Source organism: Medicago sativa, chromosome 3 (genome assembly GCF_051527215.1).
Source record: "Medicago sativa cultivar Bolivia chromosome 3, Bolivia_mono, whole genome shotgun sequence".
NCBI lineage: Eukaryota > Viridiplantae > Streptophyta > Magnoliopsida > Fabales > Fabaceae > Medicago > Medicago sativa.
In genome coordinates this window covers 33,123,164-33,139,590 of record NC_140751.1, presented here as the reverse complement: position 1 = coordinate 33,139,590, position 16,427 = coordinate 33,123,164, and the positions used below count along the sequence as shown (strand labels likewise).

The 16,427-nt window shown below is 37.9% G+C and overlaps 1 protein-coding gene and 1 non-coding gene across 2 annotated transcripts; both read left to right on the top strand.

The window, feature by feature from the left end:
* Positions 1–6,309: 6,309 nt before the first annotated feature.
* LOC146937237 (uncharacterized) lies at positions 6,310–6,921 on the top strand. Its single transcript, XM_085749371.1, has one exon. The coding sequence runs from the start codon at positions 6,310–6,312 to the stop codon at positions 6,919–6,921; it is 612 nt and encodes a 203-aa protein (XP_085605497.1).
* A 5,465-nt stretch (positions 6,922–12,386) lies between these two features.
* On the top strand, positions 12,387–12,493 carry LOC146937236 (small nucleolar RNA R71). The gene has a single exon (XR_015033618.1). It is a non-coding gene; the product is annotated as a small nucleolar RNA R71 (small nucleolar RNA).
* Positions 12,494–16,427: the final 3,934 nt, after the last annotated feature.

Sequence of the window (16,427 nt, the reverse complement as noted above, 5' to 3'; positions counted from 1 at the left end):
GGAGGCTTGGGAATCAAGTGCAGATCATGTTAGGTGAGTTCTTAGATAGAACCCAACTTTGGGATTATGTGTTTAATTTTGTAAGGAAAACATGAATTCTAGGGTTATGTATTGTGGTTAGTTGCCCTTTTCATGCCATGCTTGCTAAACATGTAAATACTTGTTATATGAATGTTTTTCAAGTATCCGATGATCAATAGAGTTAAAATATACTTTAGGTCACTTGGTTTTGAGGTTTTTGAGCTAAAAATGCCATTTTTACAGGTTTTGAACTGTCATATCTCGCCGGGGCGCGCTAGGACTCGCCATGGCGAGTTAGACCACATAACACAGGGTTTACTCGCCATGGGCTCGCCTTGAACTTGCCATGGCGAGTTGGCAGCACAAAAATGTTTTGTTGGCTCATTCCAGGCAGTTCTTGTCAGCTTCGTGTCTGGTTTCTCAGTGCTGTCTTTATAAAAGTAAACCCCTCAAACCAAGGTCCTCTTTGATAATCTTTTAAAAGTTTTTCTGGGGAATGAAGCAAGTATTTAACTTATTTAGTAATGCATGGAATACGAGAGAAATGATATGTTTTAGGTCGGGTAGGAATTTAATCTTTAAGAAAGGGAATGAATGTAGAGCCTCGACATAGTTTGTCGAGAACTAGAATGTTAACCATGAACACTATGTATGTTAAGTCATGAAGTGATTAGTGTATTCTCTTCACACATGATCAAGAATGACTATGCAAGCATGTTAAGCCGTGAATTGATAAGTTAATCTCTTCATTATGAATAAGTATTAACAAGTATGTAGTTTACCACTAATCGGGTAGATTATGAACCCGTGGTAAATGAGCAAGCACGTATAGGTTAAAACCTTTATAAGATGTAGTTTACCGCTAATCGGATCGATCATGGATCCGTGGTAAATGAGTAAGCAAGACGTAGGTGTCGTGTCTCTTGCGATCCACGCAAGGTTGGGATCTCAGGGGGTTCTCGCCAGGGGAACAGGATAAGCTCCGCAAGGGGGCCCGCATGTCACTGAGGGAGTCAGATGTACCTTAGCTAAGTTTTCATCGGCCATGCATGGGATTGTACTCGGGGTTACTCCACCCGAGGCTCTCCGTAAAATGAATCAAGATAATAATGTTTGTTCAACGCTAACATCTAATTTAATGAATGAATGAATGAATGAATATGACTATGTATGACACGATATGATAATGATTATGATATGATGTTAGACATGTGCAGTTTATGAAATAGAGCAAGTTATGAAGTTATACCAACGACGATCTTAGGTTTTCCTAATCGTCCGGTTTAGGACCGTGTCATGAAAATGTTATGTTAAGTCTTGATGCATTTAGCGTATCTTGACTTAGCGGTCCTAGGATCCCTTTACCTCCATGACACGTATGGTGTAAGCAAGACCTATGACAAGTTAAGATGAACCTACAAAGGATCTAGTATGAACGACCGTCTAGGCAAGCATGACCACACACGTATAATCAACCGTCAGGTTGTATTGTAGACACGTGGTGACCGTAGGTTTCCCCCGAGGTTACCTATAGCCTAAGATTAGGTAGAACTCACTGAGACATTATGTCTCATCCCAATCCTTATATGTTTCAGATAAACAGGTTGGTATGGCCAGCTCGTAGCCGGATGGATATTTTAACAAGTGCTCGTTTGTACCCGCTACAGAATGCCTTGTATTTCAAGGATGTATTCTTTATGTATGGACGAGTTGTATTATATTGTTGTTTGTACGAATGTAATTTGTTGTAAATTTTAATGTATATAGTATCAAGTTAATGCACATGCTAAACTTTCTAGATATGTTTAGTATGGGCGTTACAATAATCCTATTTGAAACAGTGACAACATCTAATAAAATTAAAGAATTGAAATATATGTTGGCCTTTGATTATTGCTTTTCTGTGGATAGAATTGGTAGGGAAGGAGGAATAGCTTTTTTATGGAAGAAGAATTTAAATTGTACTATCACAAACTTCTCACAAAATCATATTGATATGGAAATTGATGATTCTTTAAGGGGTAAATGGAGAGTAACTGGGTTCTATGGTATGCCAGAAGGAGGAAGGCGGAGAAGATCTTGGAATTATTGGAGATTTTAATGATATACTATCAGCTAATGAAAAGAAAGGAAGATCATATCGTCAACCCTGGCTTATTCAAGGTTTCAGGCAAGCTGTTTCGGCTGTTGGACTTATTGATATTCATATGGATGATATGCTTTCACCTGGTTTAAAAGTTTAGGAACCGGTCGAGCTGTGGAGGAAAAGTTGGATCGAGCAATGGTAAATGATAGTTGGTTTGATAAATTTCAGAATGCAAAGCTTGAATGTCTTACTACCATGAAATCTAATCATCACCCCCTTTGGCTAGACTGTGCACCGCAACCCTCTCCTCGTTGTGGACAACGTCGATTTCGCATTGAAAACACATGGTTAGTTGAACCTGAATTTGGACCTTTTGTTTCTCAAAGATGGCAGGGTTATGGTGAGCGCCTCTAGTGCATAAAATCAAACAATGCACTGTAGACCTCTCTAAATGGAGTTTGAATGTCAACCAAAATACAAGAAAAGAAATCCGCAAGAGTCAATGCAAACTTGATGTTGTTCGTTCGCATGTTGATGCCTCTAATGTGAGTTATTTCAACATGTTACGAAATAGATTGGATAAATTATTGATCAAATATGATATTTTTTGGAAACAGAGTGTAAAGACGTTTTGGTATCGTGATGGGGATCTTAATACGAACTTTTTCCATGCAGCAGCTACCATAAGAAAAAAGTTGAATATAATTGAACACCTTGAGGATGAGAATGAATTTGAATGTCAGTCTGAAGATGGTCTGAAGCATATTGTGCGTTATTACTTCATGCATCTCTTTCAAAAATCCCCCAGTTCGCGTGCAAGTGTCTATAATTTGGTTCCAACTTCAATCACCGGGGATGGTAAGGATATGTTAACTGCGGCCTTCACCCTAAAGGAGTTCAAACATGAAACTTTCTCCATGCAAGCAGATAAATGTCCAGGGCCGAATGGTTTTAATCCATGTTTCTATCAACATTTTTGGGGCACTTGTGGTCATGAAGTTTATTAGGCAGGTTGTCATTGGCTAGCAAGTGGTGCTTTCCCACCAAATTTCAATTCTTTTAATATTACACTTATTCCAAAAGGTGATTCACAAACTTCTATGAAAGATTGGCGGCCTACTGCTCTCTGTAATGTTGTGTAAAAAATTGTAGCCAAGGTGCTTGCTAATAGGCTCAAACAGGTGCTCGATAAATGCATTTCTATTAACCAGTCAGCTTTTTTCCCTAGTCGATCCATTTTAGAAAGTGCCATGGTGGCTATTGAAATTGTTCATTATATGAAGGCAAAGGCTAAAGGAAAGAGTGGGGATGTTGCACTTAAGTTGGACATTAGTAAAGCTTATGATAGACTAAATTGGGATTATCTACAACATATCATGATTCAAATGGGTTTCTCAGATTGATGGGTTTGTTGGATTATGCTTTATGTTGAGACGGTTGATTACTCGGTCTTGGTTAATGGACCATCTATGGGTCCTATTGTACCAGGGCGTGACCTTCGTCAGGGTGTTCCCCTTTCACCTTATAGGTTCATCATTTTTGTTGAAGGTCTTTCCTCACTAATTTGTGAAGTTGAATGTTGTAATGACATTAGAGGTACTATGATATGCACAGATGTACTAGTTATTTCTCATCTTCTCTTTGTAGACGATTGTTTTCTTTTCTTTAAAGCTTGTGAACGTGAGGCTGTTCGTATGAAGAATATTTTGGCTAATTATGAAGAAGCTTAGAGGAAAGCCATTAATCTCCAGAAGTCTGAATTATTTTGTAGTCATAATACTCCAGATGATTTGAAGAATCTCATTGCTACTACTCTCGGTGTTTGTCAAGTGTTGGAAACAGGTAATTATCTTGGGCTACCATCTATGATTGGACGTAGTGAAGGTGAGAAAAACACAAGAAGGGGGGTTGAATTGTGTTTGGCTTTTCTTCTTTTTCTCCTATTGAAATCACTGGTCAAAAGCAGATAGAGTTCAACTATTAAAGTGATGTTCAGATTCTAAATGCAGCGGATAAAAATAGAGAGAGATAGAGAGAGAGAAAGACAGAAAGCAATTATACAGGTTCCTTTCATAAACCGGTAGTAGTCCTGTCCCCCTTGCACTTCCAAGGAAAGTTCACAAAAATGTAATATCTGATTACAACTTCTCACTGCTAAAACTAGCAAGAGACTTCAAACTTACTTAAGTACAACTGCAAGAGATTTCCTATGCTCAAGAACTAAATCAAGAGACTTCCTATACTCAAGCACAACTGCAAGAGACTTTTATTCAAGCAGAATTACAAAGAGATTTGTTTGAGGTTGAACAGTTGATATACAATCAGTGGTGTTCACAATACAAAACAAATACAGACTATTAAGACTCTAGAATTTCTAAGATATGAAAGTTGTTAAGAAATTCTAAGTGAAATTTTGATGCAGAACAATTTCTGCAGAGTTTTGGCACTTGTAAAATTGTTGTATGAGTCTTACAATTCTCTAAGTCTTTACTCCTTTATATAGAGGTGTGAAAGAGACGTTGTGAAATTGCAAGCACATCAAAAAGAGTCGTTTGAAGCTTGATCAAACCACCAATGATCTTTTGCCTGATATGGTTATGGTCCTATGAAGGATCAATTTCAAATCCATTCCAAGTTTAGAGGGACACTGGTGTAGATATAGCTGTTGTTCTTGTTCTGTTGCAGAGACAAAACAGAGTAGTGAAGGTAGTGGTTGTACAATTCGTACAATTGTCCCTTTTCAACTCTCTCCAACAAATAAGCATCCAATCCATTCAAATCCATTTGAATTGGTCGTTGCTTCTTTCTTCCAATCTTCTGCAATGTTGGGCAATATTAAATCACTTGAACAAATATTGAAGCTTCAATTCCTTCATCTTCTGGTGATCTTCAGAACTTCTGATGAAATCTGCTTATCGTGATCTTACTTCTGATGAGGTGCTTCTGATGACGTCAGCACTTCAGGAGCACTTGTCTTTAGAACCTCTTTTCTTCAGATGCTTCAAGCTTCCTTCTTGTTGATTCCATTGCTCTCATTTGTTCTTTGAGAACCTAAGCTTTAAAGAGACACTAAAAATTTTGTCTATGGTCCTGCACACTTGAACAAATATTAGCATGTCTAATTGACAATTTTTAATACCTTGTTATCATCAAAACTCTAAAGGGTAATGTTAAACACATTTTGTTCCAACACGTAGTAAACATGCAACTTTTAAATTTATTAAGGATCGTATATGGAATAAAATCAACTCCTGAAGTAGTAGATGTTTCTCGCAGGCTGGAAGGGAGGTTCTCATTAAGTCTGTTTTGCAATTTATCCCTTCCTATGTGATGAGTGTTTTCCTTCTTCCATGATCCCTCATTAATGATGGAGAAAATGTTAAACTCCTTCTGGTGGGGTCATAATTCAGCAAATTCCCGAGGATTGCACTGACTATCTTGGGAATTCCTTTCAGTTCCTAAGGTGTTTGGAGGTATGGTTTTTAAGGGCCGTAAGGCTTTCAATATGGATATGGTTGGCAACTAGGCTTGGAAGTTTGTTTCTTCTCCAGAGTCTCTAATCGGTCTGTTACTCAAAGCTAAATATTTTCCTCGAAGTGACTATTTTGGAGCTAGCATAGGCCATAATCCTAGTTATGTTTGGGGTAGCATATCGAGTGCCAACAACGTGATTCCTCGTGGTTTTCAGTGGAGTATAGGCACAGGAGAACACATTCCAGTTTGGGATCACCCATAGCTCAGTAATGCTGCACGAAATTTACCGTCTACACATCATCATTTGGAGTGGCCATCTATCATTGTTTCTGATTTGTTGGTTACACCCCAAAAACAATGGAATATGGAGCTAATTAATGCCTTTTTTTTACAATGTTATTGCTAGAAATACTATTAATACTCCATTATTCCCTTCGGCAACTCATGATGTGCTTGTTTGGAAGTTCGAGACGGATGACGCCTATTCAGTTAAAAGTGCTTACAAGGATATTCTGAATCATGATGTGGCAGTTGTACAACATCGTGTGCCGGGTAACTGGAATTGTATTTGGAGTTTAAAATTGCCCCCGAAGGTCAAGAATTTTCTATGGAGAGCCTGTCGTAATTGTTTGCGCACAAGAATCCGATTGTAATCAAAAGTAGTTTAGTGTACAGATAGGTGTGCAGTGTGTGATGATTTTGGTGAGGATAGTACCCATCTGTTCTTTATGTGTGATAAAAGCAAGATTTGTTGGCAGCAGAGTGGATTATGGAGTCTTTTGATGACTATTTTTGATGTTGATGCAAGCTTTCCAACCATCGTGTTTGCTATCTTACAACACCTGGATCAGAAGCAAAAGCAATTTTTTAGTGTGACCCTCTGGAGTATATGGAAGCATCGAAACAACAAAGTATGGAACAATGTTACTGAAACAGCTCAAGATATTTGTGCTCGTGCAGGATCCCTTCTTACTAGTTGGAGGAATGCTCAGTCTATTCGTCATCTTATCCCTCAGCATCCCAATACCCCGAACGACTTGAAGTGGATTAAACCAAGTCCCGACAAATTTAAATGTAATGTTGATGCGTCCTTTTCTCAAGCTTGGAATCGTGTTGGCATTGGTGTGTGCATCCGAGATGATGAAGGTTGTTATGTTTTGGCCAAGACTGAATGGATGTCTCTGCTCCTTGATGTGGATTTGGGTGAGGCTTTAGGCGTATTATCAGCCAAGTACTGGGTTCACGATCTACAGCTAGGTATCACGAACTTTGAGCTTGATTCCAAAACTGTGGTAGATAGTCTTTGTGGTAGTGAAAACGGCGTCTCTAATTTTAGCTGAGTAATCAATGATTGTAGATGCCTGTTAGCTTTTGATTTAGTAACCTCTGATGTTAGTTTTATTCGGAGACAAGCCAATGAAGTCGCTCATAGCTTTGCTAGAGTGGCTTTGCGTCATGCTAGTTTCTATATTCATATTAGGATTCCATCTTGTATCTCTACTATTATTATGAAAGAAATGCAATAAGTTTCTTCTTGTAAAAAAAAAAAAAACCATAAATGTAACTCAAAAGTAAAAAAAAAAAGTATATACATATATATACTATATATAAAGAAAATAACATGTTTTGTATCTTTTGGGCAGAATTTTTCTCTTTCTAAAAAGCAGATGTAAAAGATGATAAAAATTAATAAATGTGTGTAATTCTTTTTTTTTTTTACAATAAATGTGTATAATTCAATAATTAACATAAGTTTTGAAGGTGGTAAAACAAATTAAAAATAAATGTGAAAAATAACTACTACTATTATTTTAGTTGATAGTAAAGATCCAATTTAATAATTTACAATTATTTTTGGACTAATTCAATATATTGAGAAATTTGTCCTTAAATTATTGTATAGAATGACTAATATTATCTATGTTATGAAAACGAAAGCGGGAGGCCCTCTCAAACACCCACTTTATAGTCTGAAAAGGGTGGCTAGAATGCCATGTAAGGAGAGGAAAGCGGTGTTGAGAGCAATTTAAAAACACTCTGTAAAAAAGAACTGTACATGCTACTTTGTAACAAGCATCCTTTTATCATGCATTTTTTTTCTTATAATGTCAGGGGGTTGGGGAGTTTGGAAAAATGAAAAGAATTGTACAGGCTACTTTGTGACAAGCATCCTTTTATCATGTGTATTGAAGTAACAAAACTTGGCCGTGTGGACGACTCTATTATATTGTCTATATGTGGCAATTCTAGTTTATGGTTATTCTTTTCAACCTTCGATTGGTGCATCAGGTGGTTTGTTATTTGTGTCGGATAAATCAGAAGTCGAAGTGTGGTCTACAACAAGCATTGATCGTTTCTTGGCAATCAAGGGTCAGTTTGTTTGTAGTCAAAAAGAACTTGTTTTTATTAATGTTTACGTTATGTGCGAATTTGTGGCAAAACAAGCTTTATGGGACCGGCTTTCAGGTTTTATTCAACAACATGCAACTGCTAATTTTTGTTTGTAGGGACTTCAATTTAGTTCGCTTGGTCGAAGAACGAAAAACTAGAGGGTAAACTTCTCGCCTTATCTATTATGATGTTTTTAGTAGCTTCATCAACGACAATAACTTGGTAGATTTGTCGTTATGTGGGGGGGCACATACTTCGTACCGCGGTGACTGTTTCTCTATGAGCCGTTTTGATCACTTTTTTTTGTTTGAAAATTGGTGCACAGTGTGGTCAAATAATATTCAGGTAGCTCAACAAAGAGGCCTTTTCGATCATGTTCCTCTTTATTATTTGTGGATGCCGCTAACTAGTGACAAGTTGGGTTCTTATCAGCTTCATGGCTGGGGTAGTTTTGTTCTTCAGAAAAACTCAAGTTGATCAAAAACAACCTTTAGGAGTGGCATCAGTGTCACACTCGCAACATGGAAGGAAGAATTAAAGATGTCCTGAACAACATCTCTTCTTTAGATCTGAAAGAGGAGGCTTTGGTTTTGAATGAGGACGAGTTGGTAGAGTTTCATGATTTATCTGTTAACTTGCATTCCTTGGTGCGGGTTCATTCAAGCATTTGTTGGAAAAATCTCCTCTAAATTGACACAAATTCCAAATTTTTCCGCGGCATCATGTCTTTTAGACTGAGAGCTAATGCAATTTCTGTGATCAATTTCTGTAATCAATGTTCTATTGGAGTAAGCCCTAATAGCGAATCTATGTTGATTGGGTTTGGCTTTGTATCATGATATTGATATAAGTATATATTGTGAATATATAATTGATTTTGTTCTGTTTCAAAATAATAAAGTCCCTAGAATAGTTAGTCCGTTTAATGGAACATTAAGTATAACTTAATTGTGAGACCCCGTTAAACATAAGGAAACTATTCTTAAAGTATCCATAGTCAAGCTTTATTGAGAAGTGGGATATCATTAAAGCATAGAGACTATTATGTGAGTAGACTGATGATCACATCTCACAGATCATGGATAAAGAGTTATCAAGTCTTCACATAGATATAAATATTAGGAGTAATATTTATATTGGATTGACCCGCCATGAGAATACTACATAGTAAAAGTTATGAAAGTGTCATAAGATATTCTCATAATGATAGTGGTGTATTCCATATGTACCCTAGATGTTGGAGTCGAGTGCTTTGTCAGCATTCAAACGTTGTCCGTAACAGGATGACTATAAAGTTGGTTGATGGGTACTCCATGAATCATGCTGAGGGACATGAGTGACCTAGATGGAATTTGCCCCTCCTACATAACAAGAGAAATGTCTACGGGCCCAATATTGAAGTAGACATGGATGACACGGTATATGCCTTGTGTTCAATATAGACATGAGGGCAAAAAGGTAATTATACACATGATCATTGTCACAGAAAGGTTTCGTCAGATCACATGACATTCTCGTCACTTGGGTAGCAGTGATGTGTTGCTCGATACCGTTCACTGTTTATAATATTAAATATGTGATTTAATATTATTGCCAACGTTATGAGAACCTATAGGGTCACACACAAAGGACAGATAGATGAGAGAAATAAATAAGTAAGACTTATTTATAAAATAAATAAGTGAGACTTATTTATAAAATAATAAGTAAGACTTATTAGCAATTAAATAATTAAATATGACTTTATTATTTAATTTACGAAAAATATAGAAACGTGGTCCACCGTAAGGTACGGTGTGTTTAAGTGAAATATGGTACACCGTAAGGTACGGTGTAACTTAAGTGCTTGACTTGCTGACCACACAAGTGGTTCTATAAATAGAACCCTTGTGCTGAAGCATTTATATAACTTTTGGTTGAAACACTTAACCTAAATCTAAATGTTAGAAACCCTAGCCGCCGCTCTCTAAACCTAGTCTCTCTGAATCTCCGTTGGAAATGGCTAGCACCGGTCATCGGAGAAGTTCTGTTCGTGTGGACTGAGTAGAGGCATCGCTGCTTTGCTTTGCTTGTGATTAGTAACATTTCTGCTACAAAGGTTCTGCTCTTCAAGAGGTAAACACATGAATCTTAAAGTGTTTAAGTTTCTGTTTGATTTGTGATTAATGATTTAATCAAGATCCGTTTCAATGGGATTTCTTCCGCGAAGAGGATTATAAAATTTTGAAAAACCCCTCTTAAAATCCCTTCATGTTCATCATATCCATTTAGCAGTCTTTACTCATTTAGCCAACCACTTCACGTCTTCTCGTGTCGAGAGGCACAAGATAGAGTGTTTGAATTTTTCAAAGTGTTGCGGACGCTGGACGACTAACTCACCCATTTTCTTTAGAGGAGGTAAAAGCTGTTGTCTGGGACTGTGGTAGTTTCAAAATCCCGGATCCAGATGGCATAAGTTTCGACTTCATCAAAGAGTTTTGTAATGAGCTTAAATAGGATTTTATGTGCTTCCTTCCTGAATTGCATCACAATGGGAAGATTTCCAAAGGTATCAATGCAACTTTTATAGCTTTAATTCCAAAGGTTGACAACCCTTAACGTCTCAACGACTTTCATCATATTTCTCTTATTGGTAGTATATCCAAAGTGCTGGAAAAAGTCCTCGCTAACAGCCTGCACCTTGTTATTGGGAGCATGGTGTCGCATGTTCAGTCAGCTTTCATCAAAGGAAGACTAATTCTAGACGGAATCCTTATTGCAAATGAAATGGTTGATGATGCCAGGAAACTCAATCAGGAGATGTTTCTTTTGAAATTAGACTTCAAAAAAGCTTCTGATTATGTGGACTGGCTTTATTTGGATGATGTTATGAGAAATATGAATTTTCTAGTTTTATGGCGCAAGTGGACTTCAGAATGTGTTGGTTCAGCAATGGCATCAGCGTTAGTTAATGGATGCCCACCGACGAATTTCATCTAGAGAGAGGTTTAAGACAAGGTGACCCTGTCACCTTTCCTCTTTCTCTTTGCGGCGGAGGGCCTAAATGTTTTAATGCGGTCGTTGGTTGATGCGGGTCTTTTTCATTGTTACTCGGTAAGGTCGATTTCCCCAGTTCACATTTCACACTTACAATTTGCGGACGACACTTTAATTATTGGGGATAAAAGTTGTGCCAATATCTGATCGATGAGAGCTATGTTATTCTTATTCGAAGAAGTTTCTGGTTTAAAAGTTAATTTTCAGAAGAGCAAGTTAACTAGGGTGAATGTTACTAATTCGTGGTTGAAGGGAGCATCTTATGTTCTACAATTCAAGACCGGTAGTATCCTTTTTGTGAATTTCGGGATTACAATTGGTAGGGACTATCATCGGTTATGGTTTTGGGACCCTCTCCTTGAACGCATTCATTTGAGGTTGTCTAGCAGGAAAAGTAAGAATCTTTCGTTCGGTAGCCGTCTGGTCCTTTTAAAATCTGTCATGTCTTCTCTTCCGGTTTACTTTCTTTCCTTCTTCAAGGCCCCCCACAAGTTTAATCCCTTTTACCGAATCTATTTTCAAAAACTTTTTTTAAGGGGGAGGTGAGGATTTTAGGAAAATATCTTGGGTGAAATGGGACTCTGTTTTTCAGCGTAAGGAGGATGGATGTGTCAGGAGGTTGAGGGAGTTCAATTTGTTGTTACTAGGTAAATGGTGTTGGAGGATGTTGCTTGACAAAAATGGGTTGTGTTATAGCATGTTGAAAGCTCGTTACGGGGAAGAACGTCGACGACTAAAGGAGGGTGGGAGGTTAGGCTCTTCTTGGTGGCAGAATATGGTGGGTATACATGATGGTACATGCATGGGGTTGGGGATTTGGTTTGACGATACTTTATACTAAATTTCCAACAAAATTTCCAAATTAGATTTCTGAGCAACTCTTTGGTTGATTGCATAGCCAGGTGGTGCTACTTGTCCATATGGATTTTGATTTTTATAAAAATTTTGGTTTTGTCTCATCCCTTGGTTGTATTGAGCATAGTTCATTTGCTCAACACCATTAATAGCACTACCTAGTTGGCAATCAGCACCAACATGACCAATTATACCACAGATTTCACAAGAAGAAGATGGAGGAGTAGAAGAGATAGCACTAACATTGAATTTTTCAAATTTTTGGGTTAGTGCATCAATTTTAGCAGCAAGGTTATCATATTTAGAGACTTCGTACATACCTGCCTCCTTTTTGGAGGATGAAGAACTAGTGATGGCTCTCTCGTCGGTCCACTTGTAATGATTTTGAGCCATATCTTCAATTAAGGCATATGCCTCCGTGTAGTTCTTGTTCATTAGAGCTCCACCTGCAGCTGCATCAACCGACATCTTAGTGGTATAAGACAAGCCATTATAAAAGGTGTGGACTATGAGCCAACTCTCTAAACCATGGTGGGGACAAAGTCTGAGCATTTCTTTGAAACGCTCCCACGCATCATAGAGAGACTCCCCATCTTTTTGATTGAACCGAGTAATTTGGTCTCTTAGTTTAGCAGTTTTGAATGGGGGAAAGAACCGGGCAAGGAATGCTTGCCTCATCTGATCCCATGAAGTAATGGAACCGACTTCGAGTGAATGTTTATGATGAAGTGCTACTCTATTTATAGCTTACAATTGCCTTAAAATCTAAGCAACTATAAGGGCTAATCAGTAAAACTAAAACAGAGTAACTTGGGCCCGAAGAAAAAGCAGCAAAAGGCTTCCTGGAGGGTGGCACGGCCGTGCCACATGTTGGCACGGGCCGTTCCAAGCTTCTGACTTGTGGGAGACATATTTTTGTCTCTGTATCTTCGTATTTTTTCACCGAATTTGCTCCAAACTCCTTTATTTTGCTCCAAGACTCCTTCCATCATATATTCGTTCCTGAAATAAAATAAAATGCAATTTGAAGTAAAAGATTCAAAAAGGAAATAATATTGAAATAAAATAAAACTAAATCTAAATAAAACGATACTAAATAATATATTAAAATAGACTAATTAATGACTCATCAAACTCCCCCACACTTGAATCTTTGCTTGTCCTCAAGCAAAAGTCAATAGACATAGCAGCAACAAAAAGATTTATCATGGTAATACAATAGAAAAACTCAAGTCTCTCTTAAGGCTTAATTTCAAAGTACACTAATCACAATCTCAAGCATTCCTTATGAACCTATTCAACCCAACATCAAGTCTCAAGTGAGTGTGTGTGTGCAGTCCAACCCTTTTCTTGCTCCTATATAAGACAGATATTATGAGGAACAGGTTCTATCCTTAATGCTAAAGTAACCGAGAAAAGTCCATTCGTCATTTCATATAAGAGAGATGGGAATTTTAGTTAAAATTAAATTTGATTAACAATTTAAGCACAAGGGGTTGCAGATTGCTTAGAGGCTATCTATCCTCGTTGGAAGTCTTTTTGGAGGCGATGTCCTTCCCCCTAGATACAAGATCACCCTAAGTAGTTCTGCAAAACTTTTATTCATCTCCGCGTAGGAAGTCTTTTTGGAGAGGGTGTCCTTTCCCCTAACTTTGATGAATTTATTTCCTCTTTTGAGGGATTTGGAACTTAAGCTCAATTAGGGAGTCACCACCACAATTAGGAAGTCAGAGAGGGAGTGTCCTTTCCTCCACATGTTGGTGCCATTCTCCCGCCCCATTTTAACACATTATAAAAGAATAAAACAATAAGGCACATTAATTATTTCCCACACAAACTTATACTACTTTTACTCTGAAGACTTTTAAGGATCTAAGTTAACACTAAAGATAGAACGTGCTCCTTAAAATACCTACTCATACACTTACTTAAAGATTGCAACTGGGTGCTTTTCTCATTGGAGAATTTTTCACAATAAAACGAGATGTGGGTATAGCAAGAACACAAAAAACACAAGAAACCACTTTCATGTACAAGAAACAACCTTTTAAGAAGAGACAACAAAAAATTTTATGCCATGATTTACATTAAAAACAAGCTACTTAACCATGTCTTTCGCTATAAAAACAAAACAAAAGAATAAAGTTCAAGGGAGTTTTGAACGCTACGACTCTAGACACTTTATTACCCCCCCCACACACACACACACACACACACAGACTTAGGGGAAGCATTGTCCTCAATGATTCAAAAGAAAAGAAAATTAAAAGAGAAGAAGAAGAAGAAGAAGAAGAAGAAGTAGAAGAAGAAGAAGAAGAAGAAGAAGAAGAAGAAGAAGAAGAAGAAGAAGAAAGAGTAGAAGGGGAAGAAGAAGAAGAAGAAGAGATAAGTGAAGAGAGGAAGAGGAAGGCTCACAATTTATTGAGGTCCATAAGGAGGACCTTGGAGATGAAGGTGTCGCATCATCTGGCGGAGCATCTCATTGTTTTCTTGTGTTAAGCGGTTGCCCCTTTGGACATCATTCGTTACTCCGGAGATTTCAACACCTTGCCTTTGTTGCTCGGTGCTTATCCTCTCGACCTCGGTGCGCATCCATGCCCATCTTGCATTGTCATCTAGCTCTCCGGCTTCTTGGTCATGGTGCTCTCCCTCATGGTGCAAGTTAGCACCTTCTCCCTCATTATGATCTTGCTCCTCAAGAACCTGCCCATCATCAACATACAACAAATTTTCTTCCACCTCGGTGGTAGTCCGAGATGGGTTAGGAAGAAAAAACAAGATAGGCACATTTAGCTTGAGTTGGTAATGGATGGGTGGACAAGGTTTGATGAAATTCATAGCAATGAGGGTGATACGTTCCCAAAAGGAAGCGGGATGATAGTCATCCAGCTTTAGACTAGGATCCCAATGATCATGGATATACCCCTCGTTTGCAAAGCCTAAGGCATCACAAAAGTGCTGTAGAGACATATCATAATCAATATTCATTAGCTGGAAAGAGACTCGATGGTTAGGGTTATCAAAATTCGACCTATCTTTAGTAAAAACAATGGAACTTAAAAACTCATAGGTAAAATTATCATAACCCTTCATAGGTTTCAACATATCAGTCCAACCTAGCTTTCCTATCAACCTATAAACATCATCTCTAAGCTCTATCACATTCAAAGTGTGAGAATCAGGATATCTAGAAGGATGCAAGGGTTTAGAGATTAGAGTTTCGTACCTATCCCTTTGTGAGTTGTCCTTAAACTGGATTCCATGATTCTTGATTTGTGCTTGCCTCTTTGGTGGAGGTCCTCCTGAAGACCTTGCTGGTTCCTTGCCACTTCTCCTTGAAGCCATTGACCTTAGGTTGAATTTGTGTGGTTTGGGGGAAGGTTAGGGTTTTGAAATATTTTTGGTGGAAAAGGTTGGTTTAGGTTTCGGGTTTATGTTTGAGTAAGGTTTATGAGATTAGTTGTGGATTTTGGTGATGAATTTGTGGGTTTTAGGTCTAGATTAAGGAGAATAGAGTTTTGGTGAATTATGGGTTTGGGTGGATGAAAGTTGTTTTTGATGGAAGGGTTTTGTTTAGAATGAAGTTTAGAATTGTTTGTTGAAAGAATTGTGTGAATTGGTGGGGTTTTGATGGAGATATGAAGGTTGGAGGTTTGAAGGTTATGGAGGTTTTAGAGAGAAGTTTGAAGGTAGAGAGAGGTTTGTGTGTGGGAATGAATGAAGAAGAAGAGAAAAATTGAGGTTATAGGAGGCAAGGAATCGGGCACGGCCATGCCAACCTTGGCACGGGCCGTGCCAAGCTTCTGGAAGTTAGCTTGCCTTTGTGTTGTAAACATCTGGCACGACCGTGCCAACCTTAGCACGGGCTATGCCAACCTTCTGGACATAGGGGGCTTCAAAATTTTTACTTTTCTTGAATCATACTCGAACAATTACCTACAAAACACTTAAAACAACGAAAAACAAACAAAATAAAGCAATTAAATGCGTGGGTTGCCTCCCACGAAGCGCTCTTTTAGTGTCATTAGCTTGACGGTTAGAAAGAGTCTGTAATATCCCGCCAGACAGTATCGGTATATTACCCGTTGACCGTGTCAGATGAATTTAATTCATGGAAAGTAAGTTATTGGAAATATTTTATGACATGTCAGCTATTTACGGGAAAGAAATCAAAGTCATTTTAAACACGTTTAAGGCAAGGGTAAATGGTAATTTCACGTGGAAAGGATATTTAATTGGTTTTATCCCAAAATATCTCATTCTCTTCTCATCTTTCGTCTCTCTAGGTTGAGGAAAAAGAATTGCTCTTCCTTCTCTCTACTCTTCTCCATCGCCCTTTTCTCTCACTCACTCCATCAATCTTTCTCAAGTTCTCTCTACCAAGAATCATGTCTTATGAGGTTCCTTCAAGATCTTTTGTCCTTAGAAGCTTGAGATTTGTTTGTTCTCTCCTAATGGATTTAATCTAGGGTTTGGTTTTGATTAAAAAGTTAGGGCTTTGGGCTTTGTTTTGGGAGCTCTTGATGAGTATGTTGCAAGGGATTGATGATGCAAGCAAGAATCA